Genomic DNA, 26,708 nt, shown 5'->3' with positions numbered 1-26,708 from the left:
CCCCCTTTGGCACTTGTCAGCCATGTCGACTCTGTGACCCTACTTGGGGTCTTCTTGGCAAAGATAATAGAATGGTTTTACCATTTCGTTCTCCAGCTCATTTTCCAGATGAGGAAACTGAGGCAAACAGGATTAAGTGACTTGGCCAGGGTCACACAGCTATTGTCTGGGGCCAGATTTGAACTCAGGTCTTCCTGACCCCCAGCCCAGCACTCTATCCACAGTGATACCTAGCTGCCTAAAAATTAAAAGAGAAAATGGGCTTGACACAAGAATACATTTAAGGGCTTTACTGTTATCCTGTCTGGAGAAAGCAGAGCAAGTCCTTCACGCTCACCAGCATTTTGGGTGAACCCTCTGTGAGGGAGGTCAAGGACAAGTGTCTCCCAGGATGGGTAAGAAGAGATGGATTGTTGTGACCCTTTCTTTGCCTTGTTACAGGCAGCTCACATATCCTGCCCAAGATGGAAATGTTGCTTTGTTTTGTTTACAAAACAAAGCGATAAAGACTAAATAACCTTTCAAATATGTATTTTAATAAACATTTCAAACTTATTTGTTTCATATTTCAAACACATTATTTATGAATATTATATATCTATGTGTTTATGTATGTATACACACATATATGTGTAGAGAGACAGAGTGGACAATAGGATCTAAGTTCCAATCCTGCCTCTGACACATATACCAGGCTGTATAGCCCAAGTCAAATTATTGAACCTCAAAGCGCTCTAGGCAGTGCTCTATTTTGCAGAGAAGGTGCCAATCTGCATTGGTGGAGGCAATTTCCTCACTTGGGAGTTCCCTATACCAACAAAAGGACAGACCCAGTCTTTATTTCTATCCCTACAAATGCTCTAGTATTTTTTTTTTAATTTTCTTTTCCTGATGGACACCAGAAGTGGAAACAGCAGAGGCTGTGTTCGTTGGGTAAGACAGACAAAACTATTCATAGACCCTGGTTCTTGCCTAGAGGCCCATCACCAAGAAAATACAAAGCTATATATGCTTAATATCAGTCATCACCATTACTACTCAACACTTTTGCTGATCTATAACCTTGGCATTAAAGGATCTTAACTCTTCCAGTTTTTTTAATTAGAAAAACTTCTGAAAACGGCCCCACCCTTCTGCGACACTGTTGAATCCTGTTTACTTGCAAGAGGATTCTGTTAGGAGGCTTCAGCAGAGACAAATTAATCTGGGTACAATTCTCACAGAGTGACCCACTTAAAACAGAGCTCATTTAAAGTGAGGAGGTGGATTAAACAAATAAACGGCGAATATCCCCACAAAACACTCTGCTTTTAAGTCTTTTTTTTTTTTTGGTTCCCTTCTCCCACATCTACAATCCCAAGGCTTTGGTTTAATATTGGAAGCACCTCATTAATTCATTTCTCTGCACCAACCACATGAATATCTTAGAGGGTAAATGATATTTATAACAAAGGCAGGAATGCCGAGGGTTAGGGCACTGGCCAGAATTCAAAATGACGTGTAATTTCCACTGGGAAATGAATCTGTCATTACTTTTGGATAATAGATGCTGAAAATGAACACACTAAATCTGAGAAGGAACACCTAGAAGAAAAACTTGGGAGAGGGTGGGGAGTGTGAACTTAAAACATTTTGATCGTTTGTTTGCTTTTTGGGGGGGAAAAAACAAAACATGAATATATTTTTGACAAAGGGTAATGGTTTTCAAGGCTCCTTGCAGAAAAATAGCTGAAAACATTAGGCATCAGGGATGCTCATCTTGGTTCCAATAGATTATATGACCTTGGGCAAGTCACTTGATGGTTTGTGCCCCAAATGTTACATCGGTAAGTCAGAAATATAACTACTTGGCAGACATAATGGCAGACTGGAACTTCCCAAAATGAACTTTCTAATCTCATTTGTATCATTGCTATGCCGTGTGGTATTTATACTGCTTGAACAATCTGAACCTCAGTTTTTGACTGTGGGATTATTTGTTATAATCAAGGCCAAACAACACTGAGGTACACTGCAAATACACCATGGTATTAATCATTTCAGTAATGGCTTACTTATAATGAGATATGTTCCATATAAGTAGAGTTTTAGGTAACCTGAAATACCAAACCATTTTTATTTTAAATATTTTTGAGTGAACTTCTTCCAAAAATGTATCACACACTCCCTTAGGTGTAATGAATATAATTTAACATTATAAGAGACAATGTTATGCAGAAGGGTACTCAACTTGTACTCTAGTAAGAGAGCAACTAGATGGTGCATTGGATAGAGACCCAGGCCTGGAATCGGGAAGACTCATCTTCATGAGTTCAAATCTGGCCTTAGACACTTCCTAGCTGTGTGACCCTGGGCAAGTCACTTAACTCTGTTTGCCTCTATTTCCTCATCCGTAAAATGAGCTGGAGAAGGAAATGGCAAATCATTCCACTATCTCTGCCAATAAAACCCTAAACACGGTCACAGAGTTTCAGATACAACTGAAAAACAACTCTAATAAGAGAATCTGGTTTCAAATCCCCGCTCTACAACTTATGGCTGTACGAAGTGGAGTCTCACTTAATTATCTAACCACTCTGGGCCTCAGCAAAAACAAAGAGGTGGAGATAACCTCTGACCTTTCTGACTCTATGATCCAATGCCTTGTTAGTAGCTATATGACCCATAAGGATCCTAATTCTCCATTTGATCCTGTCTAAAAATGGAATATATGATATCACATGGCTAGGAGATAGCGAATAAATGAAAACACATATAAAATTCTTTGTAAACTTAAAGTTCTCTGGAACTCAAAAGGGCTGAACAACAAAGTGGAAAGGAAAACATACTCTCCTTCTTTCTCCCTCTCTCTCTTTCTCTCTTTCTCTCTTTCTTTCTTTCTTTCTTTCTTTCTTTCTTTCTTTCTTTCTTTCTTTCTTTCTTTCTTTCTTTCTTTCTTTCTTTCTCCTCCTCCTCCCCCTCAACAGGATTTTGGCAAATAATTTTGAGGTCTGTATCCAAATATCACATCTATAAATCAGGAACACAACTATCTGGCAGATCTAGTGGACTATGTAGCAGATTGGAATTTCCAAAATACAACATATCTACTTATATATAAACATCTAGAAAGATAAACACACATATGTCTGTGTATGCGCATACATATATAGACATATAGACACACACACACACACACACACACACACACACACACACACACACACTTTTTTGGGTGTTGTTTTTTTTTTAGTTCTAGACCAGATTTAACAGGTATAGAAAAGCCTGCATAGAAAACTACCTGTAATACAGACCAGAAGTATGTTGGTTATTTATAGTTTTAGAGAGCTGTTTAGGGTGTTAAGAGGCTAAATGATTTTATGAGGGTCACACAGCTGTTAGGGGCTAGAGGCAAGACCCGAATCCAGCTCTTCTTGAATGAAAGTGTGACATAAATGTCAACAATTGCTATTACATTCTGTATGATTCAGAGTCATTAACATAAACATCAGTTTGTATTCTGTGTCATAAAACCAAGAAACTCCAAGGGAGTATTGAGAGACATGGGCCACTTTGTCTCCATGTTAAATTTCTACTCCTAACCGCTAGACTTTTCTACTGGTAGTTTTCATTTCTTCCTCTGCCATCATTGTGTCCTTCCCTAAGGTTTCATTTCATATATACAACTATCGGACCTGAGAACAGCTGCCCTCTGTGCTGAACAAATACATGGTCTTTGTGACAGCTGCTTGGCCTTTCTCTATCCTAGATACTGGGGCCACAAAAAGATGAGACATGTTCTGTATCTATTAGGAATGGCAATCATTAGTTGTTTTTTGTTGCTGTAAGAGTAGAGTGGGCCAGCTAGGTAATACAGTGGATAAAGCCCTGGCCCTGGAGTCAGGGGGGACCTGAGTTCAAATCCAGCCTTACACTCTTACTAGGTGTGACCCTGGGCAAGTCACTTAACCCTGACTGCCGCCTACTCCCCCCCAAAAAGAGTAGAAGAGCTCATATACAAAAATAAGCCATAGAGCAATTTTCCATATGTTAAAGTTGTCCATTATAATGTGTGATCCCTGTGGGGAGGAATGGTTTGTTTTTACTGGATTGTTTGGTTTTTTTTAAAGTATTTTTCCCCCAGTTCTAAATTTCCTTCCCCCTCCTTTCCCTACTGAGAAAGCAGGAGATGTATTACTTCTTATACATATGAAGTCATGCAAAACACATTTCTGCATTAGCCTGTTTTTTTTTTGGGGGGGGGGTTGGCTTTCTTTGTATCCCCAATGCTTAGCACAGTGTCTGGAATGTAGTAAGCACTTAAAAAAAATGCTTGGTTGACTGCCGTCAAAAGTCTACATGTTTTACTGTATCATTATAACAAATATTTAGGCAGCTACATAATATAACAAAGTCTACTGAACTAGAGACTCATTTGCTCCAAGTGCAGGTTCTGCCAATAATTATGAGATCTTCAGCAATGTGGGTCTGTATTTCTGCCTCGATAAGATATAGGCAGAGGATCTCACTTCTAAACAGCCTTCGGATTTTAAGATGTAATGGCTCTGCAATGCTGCTCACATAAGGGTTCGAAGACAGTAAAAACCTCAAGATATCTTTGGGCTGAGTCTCAGGAACTTGCCACTAACCACGAGGTTTATGCAATCAATTGCTCCTCAACAACGCTAAAGTGATATCCTTTGAAGATGTCACCAAGTCTCAGTCGCTACTATGACGTCAATGGTAAAACTCATCTAATATTTAAAGACACCCCACCCCTCACCCATCCCCCTCAAAAAAATCTGGCTTCAGCCAATCTTTCCAGACTGATTCCCCATCACTCTGCCTCACACACTCTATGTTCTACCCAAATGGACGGGGCTTGAAGTTCCCAGAAACCAACACCGCATCTCTCACTGCCTTTGGAGACGCTATGCCTGAAATGCTCTTCTTTCCTCCCCTCTACCTCCTGGAATCCCTAGCTCCCTTTAAGGCCTACCTCAAGTCATACCTCTTCCTTCAGGCCTTTCCTGACCACTCCACCTCCACCCTCCCTCCCCATTTGTTAGTGTTCTCCTTCATGCGCAAATTACTCTGTATTTACTAACTTGTGCATATATAATCTCAAAAATCTAATCTTCTCAAGGGCAAAGACGAATCTAGTTTTTGTCTCAGTAAAGTAGTTATATATAAATAGGGGCTTAATAAATCTTGTACTGAATTAAACATGAACAGAGCTGGAAAAAAATTAATGTAAATTTGGGGGTTAATTTTATCTCAAAAGAGTACTTGTTTCTCCCAAAGATCAGTATCCTATGCCAAAGACAAGGTGTTTGGGGAAGGCTGCGGAGGCAAAAATCTGCTTATATAGTTTACTTTAAATACATTCCATATATGATTACAGTTTTATTTTTAGCTCTGGCTGCTGCAGAACCCTGAAGACTTTCCCATCTCACAGCTAACTAAATATTTAAGAGCTTTACATAGCTTATCTTCTTGCAATAGTTGAGTCGACACAATCTTGGAACTTGTTTAAAACACAACCTGAATGCCAAATCAGGCACGTGACTCAAAAGTCTTTCACTCTGAAGAAAGAATAAGTGCGTATATACTGCCTTCCTTCAAATGTTACCTGGCCTTTGCATTTTTCATCACTGATTTTTCTTTTAAGACAGACAAACTCACAGTGATATCCTGACATCTTTTTAGCTTCCTTCTAACATTTAGAAATGATTAACATTCTTAAAAAATTACAAAATAATTATCTTCCTATACAAAATCTATCTTGAATTTAACATTTATTAAGTGCTTACTGTGTGACAGGCTCCAGTGATAAGACATTTATATAAATAAATATAAGGTACAATGAGGTAGGAGAAAACATCATTTCTGGACAAAAATCTATTCCATAAGAAATCTGATGAGAGGGAAAAGGTATGGGGAAGGGGGAAAGGGAAAGATGGAGGGAGGGAAAGGGAGAGGGATCACTTTCATCGGGGAAAATTTTATCGGAGAGGTGGTAGGACCCTGAAGTAGGATCTCATGGGGTGAGGAAAGGGATATCAACGCGCAATGAGTAAACAAGAATGGGATGGGGACCTGGGTTGTTGGAAAGCACATGCTAGGCCTTTGCCTAGGAGGTAAATGCCACACTTAAAAAAAAAAAACCATGCTCCTGATACTGGTTTTCTTTTCCTTTTTGAATACCTTGCCCACTACCTCTCCATTCTATATTTAGTATTTATTGCCTTTCCTTCCAAGTAAACTGCTAAGTCCCCAACTTCTAGTCTCCAGGTTGGAGTAAATATAAATGGAATACACAGTCCGTGATTTCTACACTTCCTTAGCCCATCATGTTGGTATTCTTTGGCCAATATTTCAGACTGAGTGTGACAGCAAGAAAATCTGTGCGTGGCATTTTAGCAACAGTAATGTAAGATGAATCAGAAAAATAATAATATCATGAGGAAAAATAAGACGAGATCAAGAAAGGATTCTGTCTCTTTGGTTAAGGAATAAAAAAAGCAAGGCAGGGATGATATCCAGGAAAAACAAAGCCAAGCACTAATGTTCATTCTATTTCTTACCCCAGGTACTTCAAAAGATCTGTAACTTTGTTTGTTATGGTAATCTCTCCACTGACTCAACTAGCCGCCCCTCCAAGCCTTACTGGAGTTGTTATGGCCATGAGTTGTTGTGGTCTAAAACATTCATCCTTCTGGGGATGAGACTTTCTGCACTTAAATACTGAAAAAGCCCTCCCAGCAAATCCTGCTAAAGAAGAGTCTTTTAAAAAAGTGAGGATAATCTATCTGGGAGGTCAACAGATTCCACCGCGGCATAGAGGGCTCACTGATCTTGCTGTTTTACCAAAAATAACAGCTCAGACCAAAATGAGGTAACACAGATACAGAAGACAGCAAGAAGCTAAATGACAAAAAGACTCTCAGGCACCTGAATGTACACAAACCTGCGGAATCATACCCACCCTTGCCCTTCTGTGACTTAGCTGGGGAAGAAATGAGGTGACATCTGGTCTGTGGGTTAGCTCTGATAGTGCACAAGAGGCAGTAAGCAGAGACCCTGAGCTCACCACGCTCTTCTACAGTTCCCAACCTGGCAGGACCGGGCTGGGCCAAGTACGCTGGAGTGGAACATTCCTCAGGCTCAACTGGACTTCTTGGCTCCAAGGAAAAGTGGAAACTGTTTTAGAAATGGTAACAAAAGGTAATTCACATTCCAGAAGCTGGCCCGGGAGCCCTTCAAAATCTCTTCTTTCCAACTGGTCCAATTTTCACCAAATTCCCCCACCTCCATTTAGAGGGCTGGATCTGGCGCTGGAAGACCTAATTTCAAGTCTTGCCTCTGCTACGTGCTATTTGAGTGAACTTCGTATCTCTGTGCTTCACTGTCCTCATCAGCAAAAAGAGGTACTCAATTTGAGGACCTCTTAACCTAGCCATTCATTTGAATGGCATTTATTAAGCGCTTACCAAGTGGTAAGTACAGTGCTAACTACAGGGGATACAAATGGAAATATTCATTAACGGTTAAAAAATGAAGAGAAGACAAAAAGAGGAAAAGAGAAGAGAGGAAGAATGGGGGGGGACAAGAAGACAAAAAGAGGAAAGGAAAAAAGAGGGAAAATGGGGGGGGAGGGGATGAGAGCGAAAGAGAATAGGAGAGAGAGCCGGCTTGTGAGGGGGGAGGGGGTGGAGGAGGTGGATCCCAGGACCAAAGCCCTAGTTACTCCCAGCCTCTTCTAGCTTCTGTCAAAGTTTGCTCTCCATTGTCGTATCCATGTCCAGGTCAATTCTAGGCCACACTGACACAGTTAAGTAAGAGGTCCTCCCCCTCTCCTCTGTCCCCCACCCCCAAAAAATTATACTTGAGGTTAGACAAGCATTAACCTAAAAGGCAGCCAGGAAACGGCTCTAGTCAACATGACTACCAATGTCCACCAACACTGGATGGAGTCTCTAAAGATTTTTAAGATTATCATTAGGCAGTAGAATTTGCAATTTATGCTTGGGGTGAAGGGAAGAAAGGAAGGAGAAAGGAAGGAAAGCAGGGAGTGTGCTCTATCCACTATGCCACCTAGATACCTCTAGAACCTTTGAGGTGAAATAATCCAACTCATTTCATTCTGATTTGCATTTCTATTATTTTTAATTTGGAACATTTTCTTCATATGGTTAATAGTCTGGGTTTCTTTTCTGGAGAAAAGCCTGTTCATTTATGCATTGGGGAACTGCTGTTACTCTTATTACATATTTCAGTCAATTCTCTAAAAATCTTAGATGCCAAACTTGCTGATTTTTTTTTCTAGTCAACAGTTTCTCTCTTAATTCTGATTCCACAGTATCTGATAAACCTCAAGTCAGACAAGCAGAAGAGACAGGCGTAAAACTCATGCTCTCTGACGTGAAATTCAGTGCTTTTTCGACTCTAGAAAGCTGCAAAGTCTTAGGGTAAAACAATTAGGCAATCACCTGCATTAAAAATCAAACCTGGTTTCTGAACTAGCATTAATTATATAAAGCAAAATATATTTCAACATATTAGTCACAATATATTTAATAATAGGGGGATAGGGATAAAGATTAGACATGTGATTTCACTGATTGAGAGGAATAGTCCTTGAACTTTTTGGTCTCAGGGCCCCAAAAGCTTTTATTTATGTAGGTTATATCTCTTGACATTAACTGATATTTATAAAATATATATTTATTAATTCATTTAAAAATAACAATAAACCCAATACTTGTTCACAAAAACAACATTTTAATGAAAAATACAATTTCAAAAAAATAATGAAAATAACGGTATCATTTTACATATTTTTGCAAATTGAACATCTGCCTTAATAGAAGACTCATATTTGCTTCGGTCGTCAATCTGTTGTGATGTGTTGTTTTGGTTGAAGTTGGCCTCACACAGATTTGTAGTTGGGAAACGGGAGTAGTATTTTAATAGGCAAACAACATCTTAGTATTATCATGAAATAGTTTTAACCACACAAAGGGACTCAGAGTTCCCTGGGGTCTTGAAACCACACTGTGAGAACCTCTGACTTAGAGAACCTCCAGATGAGTAAACTTCCTCAACCAAAATAGATTAGCACCTTCTCTATCACTTATCATCTTAGCTGACTTCAGCATTGAGCAGTTGAATGATCTGGGCAAGGTTACACATCTGGTACGTCAGAAGTCAGACTTGAACCAGGCCTTCCCAGGTACGCGACCAGCTACTCCACACAATCTCTCATATTTAATAATGTAAACTCTAAAAAGAGAGCTAATATGAGAGGACCACCTCTGGGAGTGGGAAACTGGCTGAAATCTCAGGAGCCTGTTCAACCCTTGACTTCTTCACTCAGGCCACAAGGCTGTCAGTGGTCATGGTTTCTTTTATGATGTAGAAGCTTGACCACTAGAAACCACAGCTCTGACCACAACTATGTGTTTCCTGTAAACCCAAGAAGAGCCAAAAAATGAAAAAGAAACGTACATTTTGCTAGTTCACTCCTCGATTCTGGGTTTGTATGATCATCCCAAACTGGGGCCCAACAGAAGCTAAAATATACTCATCCACCTATATGTTCACCAACCACTTACAAGCATTCAGAAGACCAGGGTTCTTCCCCTTTTCTAATTCCTCAACCAGAAGCCAACCAGTGTGGAAAACCTTCCTTAAAGACTTGCCCAGTTCAAGATCTAATCAGACAGTAAAAGAAAGTCTAAGTCTGAGCTAATGGGTGTATTCCTATTCATTGTGTTTGCTCAGGCAGGTCTGGGGAATCACTGATTTTCCCTTTCATCTGACAGGTGATATGGAAATTGATATCTCTTTGACCAAGATTTGGGTGATCCAAGTCACATACTCTAAGACCTTCATTGTAATGTAGTCCAGTCTTTCATTTTAATATTCATTATTTCATTGATTGTTAACCAGTCAGGACTGTTTCCCATCCCCGGGGGATACCTACTCTTCAAAGGGTATATGAACTGTGAGCCTGCTACCATGATTGCCTTTGGTCTAAAAGAGACAGCCAAATGATCATCCTTTTATTAACAAATGTGCTGGCCTTATGAATAAAATTATTAAATTACCCAGAAACTAAGTCCCTCAGAGTTTTTTAATTGTCACACCATCATGATGGCAGTTAAAACACACACTGAGGAGAAAAGATATACCTCTAGGAAAACTTGGTATGGTAAAGTACAGATATGATTCAAGGTCCCCTAGGAGAAACACAGAATATCACAGAGGGCCCAAGAGTGACAGACTAGGGCAAGGGTGGGGAACCTGAAGCTTTAATGCCATGTGCAGGCCTCCGAATGAATCCAAACTTCACAGAACAAATCCCCTTAATAAAAGGATTATTTTTATCCTCAAGGACCTAGAGGGCCACATGTGGCCTTGAGGCCACAAGCTTCCCACCCCAGACTAGGGAATCAGGGAGACTTAGGTTTGACTCGGGACATTCATAAAGACACATCAGTAGCTACACCTGTGTGATTCTGGGCAATCAGTCAAGAGAGTCTCATTTCCCTCCCTTATCTGCAGAATGAAGAAGTTGGTGATCTCTCCTCAAATTAACAACACAAAAACAATAATAACAATGATGATAAAAATAGCTAGCATTTCTACAGCGCCTACTATATACCCGTCACTATGCTGGAAGCTTTACAAAGATCTCATTTTATCCTCACAACAATCTTAGAAGATAAGTGCTACTGTTATTATTCCCACTTTACAAATGAGGAAACCAAGGCAAACAGAAGTTAAGTGCATGGCTAATAAGTGTCAAAGCCTAGATTTAAACTCAAGTCTTCCTGACTCCAGGCCCAGAGCTCTACCCACTGGATCACACAGCGGCCTAGCAGCAGTTTCCTGGTTGAGGAAATGATGCATGCAATGGTAGAAAGATGTTATTGCTAGAAAAGCAGCCAAATTATTATAACGGCTTACAAAACAGTAGTTTACATGGGGGGGGGGTTGCGGGCAATTGGGGTTAAGTGACTTGCCCTGGGTCACACAGCTAGTAAGTGTCAAGTGTTTGGTCTGAGGCTAGATTTGAACTCAGGTCCTCCTGACTTCAGGGCTGGTGCTTTATCCACTGCACCACCTAGCTGCCCCTAGTCTACATTTTTAATGGGTTTTTTTGTTTAAGGGTTTACAAAATGCTTTCCTCACAACAGCTTTGTGATGCACATAAAATGAGTCATATTATCCCTATTTACAAAGCCAGGATTCCAACCCAGTTCTCTTCCATATTGCCTCTAGTACAACTTCATCTTACAAGTGAAGAAACTCTGATAACTAACATGGATATAATGGATTCTCTCCTTCTATTCTCTTCCTCTCCCTTCCTCTTTATCCCTCAATCTGGAGGTGGGAGTCTACACCTATCATTTCATGAGCAGGAAGAACTCCTAGTGTGTAAACTCCCTTCAGGCAGCTAGGTGGCGCAGTGGTTAGAGCACCAGCCCTGAAGTCAGGAGGACCTGAGTTCAAATGAGGCCTCGGACCAAACACTTAACACTAGCTGTGTGACCCTGGGCAAGTCACTTAACCCCACATCCCTTTAAAAAAAAGATGCAGATCTACCACCTAGGATCATGACAGCTGAAAAGGACCTGGGAAACATGTTGCTCTAACCCAGGCCCAAGGAGCTTAAGTGACTTGCCTGAAATTAAGATACCTACCAGTGGCAACATTTGAACCCAGATGTTACGGTCTCAGAGCTGAATGGTGGCACTCCCCTCTGGAGATTCCCTCAGTGTGGGTGGTCATCTCACTCTGACACATCCTTGTGCCCTTAGTAACACAGTAAGCCCTTATTAAATACTTACTGACAGACTGACTTCCTCATATAGCTATTCCGTATCAGAGGCAGAACTTATTCAAGTCAGCCCTGGACACCAAACTGGCAATCATGCTGGCTGGTTAAGTCAATTAAAAACCTTTTTAGGGACAGCTAGGTGGTGCGGGGGATAGAGCACTGGCCCTGGAGTCAGGAGGACCTGGGTTCAAACCCAGTCTCAGAGACATAACACTCACTAGCTGCGTGACTCTGGGCAAGTTACTTAACCCCAACTGCCTCACCAAAAATCAAACAAAAAACCTTTGCCTTAACAATAAGGGAAAGGGGAATGGGAAGGGAGTAAGCATTTGTTAAGCACCTAATGTGTACCAGGCACTGTGCCTTACAAATATCATCTCATTTGATCCTCACAACAACCCTTCAATGTTGGTGCTATTATTATCCCCATTTTACAGCTGAGGAAACGGAGTCAAATGTTAAGTGACTTGTCCAATGTCACAGAGCTAGTAAGTGTCTGAGGCTGGATTCAAATTCAGGTCTTCTTGACACCCAGGTCCAAGGCTCCACTGTACTACTAGGTTAATAACAGCTGTCAACAAAAAGAGACAGAGAGGCATCATCTTGCCCAGATCACCTTTGTTCTGGGATGTCATCAATACATTAACTCACTACAACATCACTAATTCGACTGCAGCATCACCCAAGTTACAATTCAAACTGGACACGACCTGGACATTACAGTAAAAGAATGCTGATCAAGTTAACTCCTAAGCATCCCTCTCTACATATCATTCCACTTATAATAGGGCTTTTATGGCACTAACTGCCTCAGAAGACAATTTTATCTACTACCATGTTTTCACAGAGCCAACTACCATTAAGGAAAGGGTAATTCTACAACCTGTGATTAGGCACCAGAACATATAGTAGAGACAATTAAGTATTATCAGAGTAAAGTGACATTGTTGCATGGATTGTATGCCTATTTAGATAGGCTCAAGAAAACAGCTGCGTTTTTTAAAAAAAGAACTTCATTTTAACCTTAGGAAAAACAATAAAATGGAGAACGTCAGTGATTTCCTCAATCTCGTGGAGGTGATGCTCTTTTTAAGATTTAGAGGGAAAATTAAATGAAAGACCATCAGTTAAACATGCAAGAGTGTATTTTTCTACCCTAAGGGATCTTTGCTCAGTTTTCTTCCCCTCTGTTTTGCTTAAAGGAAAAAAAAATAAATATCAATTTCCTGGGCATTTGGTCAAGACCACACAACAAATGAGGGAAATGGTGGCTGGCTGGGCAGCTATCCCAGATCCCACACTAACCCGGCTCTGCCTTATGCTACAACCACTAGACCTCATATTTATATCATTTTCTGGATGAGCAAAATGGAAAGGCTTTATTTAAACTTTGTTGGGAAATCACTCTGTTTTGGAGTATGTTTACTTGTACCAATGTGTGTTCCCAAGGACACTGAATAGGAATTTTTTTTGAAAAGCATCATTAGGAATAATGTTTCTAGTACCACGAGACCTCCTGGCACAGACCTACTGACTCCAGATCAGGCAAACACAACTTTTCAAAAACCATTATCTTGTTCCACTCTTCCCCATGAAGGAAAAACCTACCTCCCTCATGGATTTCTTAATACTAGGACTACTATATAGTAGGGCATCTAGGTAGCACAGTGGATAGAGCCTGGTGCCAGGCCAAATCTGGCCTCAGGCACTGTGTCACTCTGGGTAAGTCATTTAACTCATTTGTCTCAGTTACCTCATCTGCAAAATGAGCTGGAGAAGAAAATGGCAAACCATTCTAGTATCTTTGCCAAGAAAACCCCATATAGGGCCATGAAGAGTCAGATATGACTGAAAAACACAGCCACCTATACAAATCTACAAAAATGCCATCTTTGCTAATACCATGGATAAAGATCATAGCTTTCTGGGATTTGGAATTGAATTACTGTACATAAATGGTTCAACTTCTACGGAGCCATAATGGACGTGGAGCCATTTTAACCAACTTGTAAATGGACTGAGTATATCAAATATGATGCCAATTCCTTCCACCCTTCTTTAATTAGAGGGTGAGAGGGAACAAAAAGAAACCCTATTAGGACTTCCAATCTCATTTACACACTACTACGACAGCACACAGGAAAGATGTCCAAAGTACCCAAGTCGCCAGCTGTGTTGTTGGAAGGGGAAGGTTTTGCACAAACAAATGTATCCAAGATTAGAAAGGAAGCAGAAAGCTGGGAAACAATTTTTACAGCCAGTGCCTCTGATAAATGCCTCATTTCTAAAATATAGAGAGAAATGAGTCAAATTCATAGGAATACAATTCCTTCCCCAATTGATAAATATCAAAGTATATCAACAGGCAGTCTTCAGTTGAAGAAATTAAAGCCATCTATAGTTATATAAAAAAGTGTTCTAAATCACTACTGATTAGAAAAATGCAAATTAAAACAAGGTACCACATCACTTATCAGATTGGCTAACATGACAAAACAGGAAAGTGATAAGCACTGGAGACGTGGGAAAACTGAAACACTAATGCATTGTTGGTGGGCTTGTGAGCTGATCCAACCATTCTGGAGAGCAATTTGGAACCGTGCCCAAATGACTATAGAACTGTGCATACTCAGCAATACCACTACTAGGTCTGTATCCCAAAGAGATTATAAAAAAGGGAAACAGACCCACACATACAAAAATATTTATAGTAGCTCTTTTTGTGGTGGCAAAGAATTGGAAATTGAGGAGATGCCCATCAACTGGGGAATGGCTGAACATACTGTGGTATATGAATATAATGGAATACTATTGTTCCACAAGAAATGATGAGCAGGGGGATTTCAGAAAAACTTACATGAACTGATGCTGAGTGAAGTAAGCAGAACCAGGAGAAATTGTACACGCGCAGCAACATTGTGCAATGACCAACTCTGATCGACTTAGATCTTCTCAGCAATACAATGATCTAAGACAATTCCAAAAAACTCATGATGGAAAATGCTATCCACATCCAGAAAAAGAACTATGCAGTCTGAATGCGGACCAAAGTATACTACTTTCTCTTTTTGTTTTTTTCTTTCTCGTGTTTTTTTCCCTTTTCTTCTGATTCTTCTTTCACCACATGACTAATCTGGAAATATGTTTAATATGACTGTACATGTATAGCCTATACCAGGTTGCATGCTATCGTGAGGAGGGAGGAAGGGGAAAAAATCTGGAACTCAAAATCTTATAAAAGTGAATGTTGGACACCAAAAATTAATAAGTAATTTAAAAAAATTTTTTTAAAAGAATACAAGTTCCTTTAAGGCAAGGAGTATTTTATTTTGTTATCTCCCTGTGTCTGCTTTAAATTAAACTAAGTACTCACAGACTCTATCACCAGTCAAAGCATAAAATATGGGTAATAAACAAGGTACATGTGAAATTTTAACAGGAAGTGAATTTTAGGGGGATTTGGTTCTTTTTCAGCTGTGTGATTAACCCAAAATGTGTAAACTCTCTCCACCAATGCAGAATGGCAGTTCATCTATAAAGTCTAGTCTTGGAGTCACTTCCTAATGATTACATAGCTAATATGACAACCAAGTTTGGTCCTCTATCTGCTGTGCCAGGATGCCTCTCATGAAGTAAACACAACCTCAATATCACAGAGAAATGGAAGAGAGGAGCCATAATTTAAATGTAAAGGTATTCTTTGTTCCAAAGAAACAGATCTAGAAGGAAAAAGGAAGTAATATTACACATTAAGAAAGCACAGAATGAGAATCTAAAATCCTCAGAGCAGAAACAGCATGTGAAACATTTGGGTAAGGTTATAATTATGGAAGTATAAGATATAGTTATGAGAGTATAAGATGGACTATCTGGTTAAACAAAGAATATGGCTAATATTTTCCTAATAAAAATTTAAAAACTGACACAGAGATAAAAATTAGAATAGCAACAGGAAGCATGAACTACCAACTCCTGTGCAGGAAGTCTTAAGTGCTTTTAACAAAGTATCTGCTAAACTCTGACTTGCTTCTCTGGCAATTTCATTGGCCAGAAGACAGAAGAAGCAGCAATAAAAGGAAGCAGTTGGGTCTCTGGATTCAATTCTAACCAAAAAGAAAGAAACTGCTCGTGATAACTAAAGTTATGGGACCTTTGGGAGAAGGTGATCATGTCACCTTGAAATGACTCTTCACGAAGGAAGGGAATCTGTGCAGGGACCATACTGTGGAGTCTAGACTTGACAAAAGCAGATTTCAAAAAACTGGGAGAAAAGATAGGAATTATCCCAAGGCACAGAGACTCAGAAAGAAACATGGCTCAAGAGCAATGAAAGCCTTAGGGGGGAAACATGTGATTGGGACCACACAGTCTCAAAAGATCCCAACGAGGAGAGGAGAGAAATCTAAAGAAATAAATGTAGCTTCACTGGGAGATGCGACTGGGTTAGATTTCAAAAGAACAAGCATAAAAGGATGAAGAGAGGGACGTGCAAACAAGGCCAATGCACTTATCTGCACTTAGTATCTGCCTAAGTTCCTCAAGGGATGATTTCATTTATTTCTGAATGCCCCAACACAGTACCTGGCATACTGGGCACTTTATAAACGCTTGATGATTCGCTGATGACCTCGTATCCCATTAAGTTACATGCGTGTGTATCACATACTTCCAGTAAAATGTATACTCCCTGAAGCCAGGGAGCCTTTTTAATGCTAGTATCTCCAGTGATTCACAAAGTGCCTTGCATATTTATTTAATATCTATTTATTTATCATATTTAATATCATATTTATTTATATCTATTTAACACATGCTGGATGCATTCACAGTGTATCATAATACCAGCAGGACAACTGACAAACTGTCGGTGTTTATGGAAATGGAGGAATGTAATAGAAACAGAAGCTCGGAGGACAAGTTCATTTAGTCTCACCTCTCACCCAGTGTATGAACCACTTCTACACCATTCCCAACAAGAAGCAATCATAACAGCAGTGATGATACGGAGCTTTAAGGTTCAGAGAGCACTTTACATGTATATGATACCCACAACCACCCTAGGAGGCAGATGCTATTATCATCCGCACTTTACAGATGAAGACACTGAGGCAAACAAAGGTTAAGTGACTTGCCCAATATGCATTCAAGGTAGGATTCGAATTCAGGTCTTCCTGGCTCCAAGTTCAGCGACCTATCCGTTGTGCAACCTAGATGCCTATGATCCACGTCCTGTCTGAGAACTTCTAGTATTCAAAGACAGCCTACTGCCTTATAATTGTTATACTATAATTTGTTTTGGGGGCAGCTCAATGGCCAGATCTGAGTTCAAATATAGCCTCAGACTCTAATAGCTGTGTGACCCTGGGCAATTCACTTAACCCTGCTGACCTCAGTTTCTTTATCTGTAAAATGAGCTGGAGAAAGAAACAGCAAACTACTCCAGTATCTCTGCCAAGAAAACCCAAATGGGGTCATGAAGCGTCAGACACAACTGAAATGACTTGTTGGTCAAATGTGTTCAGTATTTTGTACAATTCCAGGCAGAACAAAGCACTCTGAAAAAGTAGTTAGCATCTAAAGGAAGGTAACAACAGGGACAGCTAGGTGGCGCAGTGGATAAAGCACTGGCCCTGGAGTCAGGAGGACCTGAGTTCAAATCCGGCCTCAGATACATAGCACTCGCAAGCTGTGTGACTCTGGGCAAGTCACTTAACCCCAACTGCCTCACCAAAAAAAAAAAAAAAAGTCCTGAAATAAAGCAAAAGGACCAACTACTGGACGAACTAGGGATGTTTAGTTTGGAGCAGAGAATACCTGGTGGGAACAGGATTGCTATTCACATAATATTTCAGGGTTATGTGGTAGAGGGATTAGATTAATTCCATACTGCAGCAAAAGGTAAAAGTTACAGGGAGGCAAATTTTACCATACCACAAGGAAAAACTTTCCAATAATCTAATATTATCCCAGAATGGAATAATGATTCAGAGAAAAAGGAGCTACCCATCACACAAAGAAGTCAAGAGGCTGAGAGACCGTTTGACCATTTATCAAGAAATTACAGGAAAAAATCTAACTGCAGGATGGAGGTTGGAGCAATGACCTTTAAAGTCCCTTTCAACTCTAAAAACCTACAACTGAAAATCAAAGGCTGTACCAAAGAGCGTTTGATGAAAACGAGTGTTCTTTGTTCTAAAAGTACTATCCCCAAATCTCCAGCAAACACTAGCTTGATTCTGCCATGTGAAAATCTATTACTATTTTTTATAAACTAAGAACTAACCACCAAATAAATCTCAGTTTCCAAGTCAATCTACATTTGCTATTATCATTTCTCTCCTCTGAGTCAATCAAGATTTATTAGGCCCCTACTATGTGGCAGGCACCGTGCTAAAGGAAAGGGCTGCACGTAAAGGATGCCCTCAGGATGCCCCCCATGAACATGGATGAAACAAGCTTTACAAAGCTATACCAGGCAGGAAGAATTATATAAGTACAAATGGGCTACAATTACACAAGTACAAATGCCAGGGCTAGGCAGTGATTTAGCCATTCCTAAGGACTCCTTGACTGAATTCAGGTTTGTTTCAAGAGTTTCGAAAATAATTCCCCTATCAGCATTTCCATTTCTGGAAGGGGAAGAAAAGTTTCCATTAATCCTCCTATGGATAAATCCCACCTACTATCATCCTCCTTCCCTTATCTTTTCTCTATAGGTACAAAAATCAATTAGATTTTCATGAGCAATTGCCAGAAAAATTTCAAACCAAAAGGTATAAGAAAAGAAACAAAGATTATTAAATTTCTTTCAACATCTGATACACCAGACCATGATAATTTATATGATGAGGTTAAACCCACACAAAAATACACATATGCTTAGGAGGAGAGGCCTTACAAGATAGAAACAGAAACACAAACAAACAAACAAAAAAATCCAAAGACACTAATTCCTGCTGACACTAAAAAGGGAAGAAAAGAGAAAAGTTGTTACCCCTTAGTATATGCTGAGTTAGATCCAATAAACATTTATCACTTCGAAACCTAAGCAAATACTTGAGTGTCTCTAGGAGGTATCACTAAGGCCCTGTGACATCCAAAAACCAATTAATCTACAAGCACTTATTCAGTATTGGACCATAAAAAAATTTAAAGCGTCTGATCCACATCCTGAAGTTCCACAGTCTCCAAACGAGCCCCCACTGACCTACTGGGTCACTTGGATAACACCTTTTTGGAGATGGCATGGCAAAAGCAGATTCTGTACTGCTGATTTATACCAAATGAAATCTTCAACTGCACACAAGAACGAGGAAAGACATTTAAGCCAGAAAACACAAATTTGCTGTTATCTATTACATATCTATATATCTGTATCTATCTATATGTAGATATCTATATCCAAGCATAGTTATAGATATATATTTAACATAGATGTGAACACTCAGGTCCAAGCAAACCAGAAATCAATATGCATTTATTAAAATGCCTACTATGTACCAGGCACAATTCTTGCTCTCAAGGGGCTTATATTCTATAGAGAGAAATAAGTCCACAACATACCAGGGGAAGTTCCCTGACCCACACAAGTACCCATATGAGATTACTATACATGCTCATGTTCCTTGAGTTTTATATGTAATATGGATACAATAAAAACAAGAAAAGAGTGTTGGGTATGAAGGCAAAAAAAAAAAACCAAGTTCATATCCAATCTCTGACATTTATCAGTCGAGTGCCTCTAGGGAAGTCGCATGACCCATCTGCTTCAGTTTCCTCATCTGTAAAATGGGGGAAATAATAACCCCTTCCATTTTCCGTGGTTGTGGTGGGTATAAAAGAAGACATTTGTAAAGTATCTGGCAAACCTGAAAGTGCTAAATAAATCTTAGTTATTATTATTAACAAAAGGGAAAGGAAATCTGACTGAAATTATGTTGATGAGGCAATTATTAGCTACAAGCTACTTTTGAGCCTTTAACCTTTCATCAGCTACTGAATTCAATAAATGTTTGCTGAACTGAATTAATTACCTACTGTGTGCAAGGCAATGTGCTCAGCTTGAGGGTGCAGAGATAAATATAACACAGACCCTATTATCAAGAAATTTAAATGTAAAAACAAGAAAGGTTAAATGGTGCCTCTGCCATTTATCACCTGTGAGACCACTGGTAAGCCATTAAAGTTCTTTCGACTGCTGTTTCAACATCTGGAAATAAAGGGGCCAGTCTCTAAGGACACTTCCAACTCTGAATCTTTGACCCTAACATTTTATGACTTACAAAAACGATGATAATAATAAAGCGAAGTGATATGAAAAGAAGGGAGGGAGATAGAAGTGCAAAGGAAAGGTCCGAGCAAATGTCTACTGTCTCCATGAGGAAGGTAAGCTATCAGTAAGCTGGTCCTCAGTCATTTTCACTTCTCTGGTAAGGTGACAAGCAGAACTGGAGTAAATACATCACAAACCTCCATCGTTATCACCCACTAAAAAATCCTTACCCCGGACCGTGGCTCTGCCCTAGGCACTAAAAAGTGGCCAAAAAAACAAAAAACAAAAACACTCATGCAGTTTGTGTTACTTGGAAGTCTGCTTCCACCTCCATATGTCCTCTGAAGCCTCAAAGAGCCCCAACAGCGAGAAATGCAGAGGGAAATTAAAGTAACAGGATCCTAGATCATCTACAAACTGGATCAGAAGTCTGAAAAAACAGAGAGGTAAATAAATCGGAAGAGAGACAGGAAAGAAGAAGTGCTGAAAGCTTCCCAAAGCATTGATTCAATTAATACTTTTTTTAACTGTTGTTCAATCATTTCAGTACTGACCAATGTGTCGTGACCCCATTTGGGGTTTTCTTGGCAGGGATACTAGAGTGGTTTGCCATTTCCTTTCCTGGGTCATTCGACAGATGAGGAAACTGAGGCAAACAGCATTAAGTAACTTGCCCGGGGTCACACAGCTAGTGAGTGTGTGAGGTCTTCCTGACTCCAGGCCTGGCACTCTGTCTACTCCACCACCCAGAGCAGCACTTCTTAAACTGTGGGTTGTGACCCCATGTGGGGTCGCAAAAATTTTGGCAAGAGTAAAAAGTTTCTGAATGCATAATGAGCAAAAATCAATTAAAAATCACACGTGTAATGAATCCAAGGTGTTTCTGGCAGCGCTTGGTCATGTTGTATCGCACAACTTCACCACAGCCTTGGTTCTGAACATATAGCATGAGCACCATACAATGTCAACCCAACAAATGTTGCCAAAGTTTAAGAAGCCCTGACCTGGAGCACTAACAAGGGCAAGCAGTGGCAGATGGACACAGGAGCTTCAGGCTGACCAAAAAAAAAAAAAAAAAGAGGGGTGGAAGGGGGGAAAGAAGGGGTGGGGTCCATGTCCTCGGTAAATAGGATAATAATCCATGGGAGAGAGAAGGTAGAATGATTCAATTCTGCTTTCTGAATTTTGGAAGCAAAAACCTTCCAGCAGAAGTTCCCTGAGGGCAGGAAAGATCTCATTTTTTAATTTAATATCCTTAACACTTAGCACAAAGCATTGCCCATACTGTAGTATATACACAGTCAATGTGGTATACCATATTTCTTTTATTCCAAAGACAATAATCTTTGGACTGTAAAGGATGGAACCAAAATGGCTAAAGAAGAGTTGAATATAATGTAAATATATATATAAAGAGAGAGATAAAGAGATATATAGCAATATAAAGAGTTAATAAAAGAACACCTACAGGCCATTCAAGTCATGGGAGCAAAGAAACTACATCCAAATGGGCAAATATAATTAATGGGACTGTTATCAATGACCTCAAAAAAAAATCAAGAGAAAACAGGAGAGGTGCCACAGGTATAAAAAAAGGCAAATTTCCCAATTATCAAAAGGAAGAAGAGAGTAGAATCCAATAGACCAATGAGCTTGACTTCTACTCCTTTAAAAAAAATTCTAAGATGTATTACTAAAGGGGTAGTTTTTGAACATCTTGGGGCAGGGAAGATGAAGGTCACAAAAAAGAACACCACAGTTCTATCAAAAACAGGTCAAGCCTTTTGCTTTACGATATGGTTACCAGCCCAAGAGATTAGGCTAAGTGCTAAGCATAGAGTATACCTAAATGTCAGGAAAGCATTTGGCCAAGTGTCTCAGATATTATTCTTGTAGACAGCAAGTGGAAATGCAGACTAAGTTACACACAGTATGGTTAGCTGTATTTGGAACTGACCAAATGACCAGACTCTGCTTCTGATTTATTTACCTTTTTCTAATGCATAAGTTCATTATTCAGGTCTTTGGGTACATTTAGAGCTCACTGTCAACCTCAAAGGTCCCTTCTAATTTTAGGATCCTATGAACTTCAATGGAAGCCTCTAATGCGGTACAGTGGATAGAGGCTCTGGCCTCAAGTGAGGAAGACCTGAGTCCAAATCCAGCCTCTGACACAGCTGTATGACCCTGGGCAAGTCATTTAACCTGTCGGCCTCAATTTCCTTCAATTGTGATGGTGGCATCCAAAAGTTAAGGTTATCTTAGGCTACACTAAAAGTGGCATATTTTTACTGAAAAGCAAATAATATTGGCTTACATTAACAAAGTACCTTTATCAGGGGAACTCCAAATACCTAATTTAATGCTATTTATAATGCATGCTATTTAATCAGAATGATGGGCAAAGACAAAGAAATAACACTGTAACTAAAATACTATCACTTAGGATAGTATTTTTTTTTTGCATCTTCAATAATGTCTCTGTTTTCTAAGAACATTTTACTAAAATTATAAAAGAATTCTACAACAAAAGAAATTCAAAGTATTTTCTCCTTCTGGGTCTATTTTAATAATTTTTAAATGAAAAATATAAAATCTTGAGGCTTCCTTTTAAAGAAAGAACAGCATAATATCCAAAATGAAAAAGGTGATAATCCCACTGTACTCTCCCTGGTCAGATCACATCTAGGGTAGAGTATGTTCAGTTCTGAGAATGTGAGAAAGGGCAAATGGGAGAACATGAAGTGGAAGAACCTGAGAAATATGCAAAAGCCTCAAGATCATGTCACACAAGCACTGGCTGAGGTTACATGATGCATGTCCTCAAATGACTGAAGGTCTCTCATGTGGAGAAGAGATGCAATTTGTCCTGTTTGGCTCCAGAAGGCAGAAATAAGAATAAAGAGTAGCAATTGGTGAATTTAGGCTTGGTATCCGGAAAGGTTTCCTAAAAATTAGAGCTTTCTAAACACGAAATGAAATGCCTCCAGAAGCAGTGGCTTCTCCAGTAGATTAAGGCAAACAGAGGTTAAGTGACTTGCCTAGGGTCACACAGCTAATGTCTAAGGCTGAATCTGAACTCGGGTCTTCCTGACTCCAGGACCAGCTCTCTATCTACTGAGCCATGTCACTGCCTCCAAGGCAAACAGGTAAACTTACCTGCCCAGAGTCACCCAGCTAGTAAGTGCCTCAGGCTGTATTTGAACTTGGGTCTTCCTGACTCCAGGCCCAGCACTCCAAGTGCACAGCCATTCAGCTGCCTCTAAAGACTTAGCTACTCTGATCAATACAATAATACAAGACAATAATGCCAAAAGACTCATGATAAAAAAAATAATATCTACCTCCAGAGAGAGAACTGATAAACTAAGTGCAGATGAAACAGAATTTTTCCTTTTTTAAAAATTTTTCCTTTTTTTTTTTTGGCAACATAGCTAATACAGAAATATGTTTTGCAATATGTTTCTTGCCCTTTTTTTCCCACCAATATGGGTAATATGGAAATATGTGTTTATATGACTTCACATGTATAATTGATATCATATTACTTGCCTTCTCAATGGGTAAGGGAGGTAGGGACAGAATCCGAAATTCAAACAAATTTTTAAAAATGAATGTTAAAAATTTAAAAAAGAAAACTTAACACCATCTCAAATTAAAATGTATTTTTGTTACAGGGATCTTTTGTTATAGGGAAAATAAAAACTATATAGAAAGTTGCCTAAAAGGGCATTGTTACCAAGCTCCTAAAGCATACAAAACATATACACAGGAACTACATATTTGAACTTGAAGGACTTTTGACTCTAAGGGTTTAAGGGAATAAGAAATTTATTTTTTATTTAAGTATAAAGGAAGAACAATGATAAACAGTAAATGATAACAGTTGGTGATTAGTGAGGAAAGTACAGTGCTTTACCTATTTTATTTCTTTTTTACTGCATTTCTTTAAATGTTGAACTAAAGAAAGAACTATGGAAGTTGAATCGCTATCATTGTTTTTCTCTTCTGTTGAGTTGTGTTTCCTCTTTCTGATGGTTCCTCCTATTGGTTTTAATTTTTTACTTACAACTTCACTAATGTGAAAACATGTTTAATAGGAATGGAAATGTATAGCCTGTATCAGATTGTGCGCCGTCTTGGGGAGGGTGGTGGAGAGGAAGGGGGACAAAAATAACAATAAATAAATGAATGAATGTTGAACTTAAAGTAGAGTAGTGTTAAAAATAACATTAATGCTAATTATTATTTAGGTTCAAGGCTGCTGTGTTCTTCTTCTTTTTGAGTGAGGCAATCAGGGTTAAGTGACTTGCCTAGGGTCACACAACTAGTAAGTGTCAAGTATCTGAGGCCATATTTAAACTCAGGTCCTCATGACTCCAGGGTTGGTACTCTATCCACTGTACCATCCAGCTGCCCTTGTTTGTTTGTTTGTTTTTTTAAATAAAATTTGTAAGCATTATTGAGTGGAAAAGCATGTTATATTATCATATTATCAGTCAATCATGTCTATGGCCCTAACCATTTGGTCCATATCCAAGGTATATACCAGGTACTTTAGTCACCTACCAGCAGCTACCTAAACATTAATATTAAGTGAAACAGTTTCATATGAATTCCTTTTCCAAACTCTAATCTATAAAATGGTATCATATTTCCAAGGCAGCAGAAAGACCTGGTATGATTTTGTCCTATCCCATTTCAGTGAAGAGCCACTTACTGGTTCCTGCCCATCCATGGCTTCCATCCACAGTCTCCGGTCCTCTTCAGACAATGCCTGCATGGTGATAACACCTGGCCTGTGGAAAAGGAAAATAAAGAAAAAATAAACATACCTGCAATAGGTAAAGGAGAAAAGTGACAACAAGAACAGTGCTAAGAAGATCTGTCCTTTTTCTGGGGTTCAGTTTCCAGAAGTTAAACCAAATGACTTCTGAGATCCCAACCAGCCCTAAATCTATGATTTAGATCTTACGAGCTATGATCTTATCTATCTTTCCCCCAATTGAAGCTCTAAAAAAAAGGGAAAAGCGGCTTTCTGAGTCTAATTACAAATGGCTTAGACACACCAAAGTTATGTAGAAACTGAGCTAAGTCTGAGCACACTCTCACTAGAGGTGAAGGTGGTAGAGGGGTGGGCGTGCCCCTGAAATGTTGGGGGGAAATGTCTGTATGTTCTTCTATTCTGGCTGTGCCTTCATAGTAACTACTTCTTTGCTTAAAAAAGAAACACACGTTCCAGATACATGGAAAATAGCAAGTTATCCTAATTCTTCCAAACAGTTGTCCTTTATATTCTCAGAAATAAAGTCATTTCCATTTAACCAGCTAATTCTTAATGAGCTCACTTACTCTGCAATATGACAGTAACAAAATGAGTAGTCCCAATCTGTTAACCACTCACATTTCTGTATGACACTGGTGTGTCAATTCACTTTACTAATAATGACCCTGTAAGATATAAGGGCTTCTATGTTTCATGCTAGGAGGGGCAATGCATAAGAGTGCCAGGCCTGGAGTCAGGAAGACCCGAGTTCAAATCCAGCCTCAGAATACTACTAGCTGAATAACTCTGGACAAGTTGCTTAACACTGGTTTGCTTCACTTTCCTCATCTGTAAAATGGTGATAATAATAACACCCACCTCTCAGGGTTGGTGTGAGGATTAAGTAAGATAATAATTGCAAAGTGCTTGGTAGAGTAAGCAAACACCAGATAAGTATCAGATGTTTCTGGTTACAATGAGGAAGAAGAGAGGAAAAGATTTGCTGACATCCAGGCCCATGATCTAAACCAGTGGTCTCCCCAGTAGGGGTAAGTAGAATAGAAAAACATGATCATATGTAAAACCACAAATCTGCATTGTATACATACACTTTTTTAAAAGAATATGTAACAATTCAACATGTTATTTTCCAAATTGTCCTGCTTATCAATGTTTTCTTTTGAAATACTTTAGCGGCCCTCTTTTTTCTTCTTTCTTTTTTGTGTTTTTGGCAATATTCTAACTAGCTAAATTTGTTCCGCCTCTCCCCAACTGATGGGCACCCCTGTTGCTTCCAGTTCTGTGCTATTTAAAAAAAAGAGAGAGCTACTATAAATATTTTTGTACTTATGGATCCTTTTCCTCCCTTTGATCTTTGAGGTACAGGCTCAGTAGTGGTATCGCTGTGTCAAAGGGTATGCACAATTTAATAATTAGGAGGCGAATGGTTCCAAATTGCTTTCCAGAACAGCTAGTCTAATTTTATGAACCGTGTATTAATGGATCTGTTTTTTCACAACCACATCAACAACTGTCATTTTACTTTCTTGTCATCTTTGTCAGTCTGATGTGAAGTAGAACTTCAGGGTTGTTTTAATGTGCATTTCTCTAATAATATTTTAGAACTCTTTAAAAAATACGGCTGTTAATTACTTGGATTTGAGAACTGCTTACTCAACTGACCATTTATCTACAAGGGAATGGCTGTCATTCTTATATACTTAAATATATAAGAATATATTATATATTTGAATTCAAATATTATATATTGAATATATAAAAATAGAACCTTTATTTACCTTTGCTCCTCCAGTTTATGCTGTCACCTATCACATAGAGCTCCT

The 26,708-nt window shown here is 39.2% G+C and overlaps 1 protein-coding gene across 4 annotated transcripts in view; it reads right to left on the bottom strand.

Moving 5' to 3' along the window:
* The window catches only part of ARHGAP26 (Rho GTPase activating protein 26), a 528,120-nt gene that overhangs the window by 279,364 nt on the left and 222,048 nt on the right, over nucleotides 1–26,708 (bottom strand). For all 4 annotated transcript variants that reach the window (XM_078150504.1, XM_021004972.2, XM_078150503.1 and 1 more), the window contains exon 11: nucleotides 24,820–24,898. In XM_078150504.1, coding sequence (XP_078006630.1) covers nucleotides 24,820–24,898 — 79 coding nt within the window. The remainder of the gene's footprint in view (nucleotides 1–24,819; nucleotides 24,899–26,708) is intronic.

This window comes from Phascolarctos cinereus, unplaced genomic scaffold (genome assembly GCF_003287225.1).
Source record: "Phascolarctos cinereus isolate Bilbo 61053 unplaced genomic scaffold, phaCin_HiC Scaffold_2;HRSCAF=192, whole genome shotgun sequence".
In the NCBI taxonomy this organism is placed as follows: Eukaryota; Metazoa; Chordata; class Mammalia; order Diprotodontia; family Phascolarctidae; genus Phascolarctos; species Phascolarctos cinereus.
Note: the sequence above shows the minus strand (reverse complement) of the source record. Positions and strands in the feature narration are given on the sequence as shown.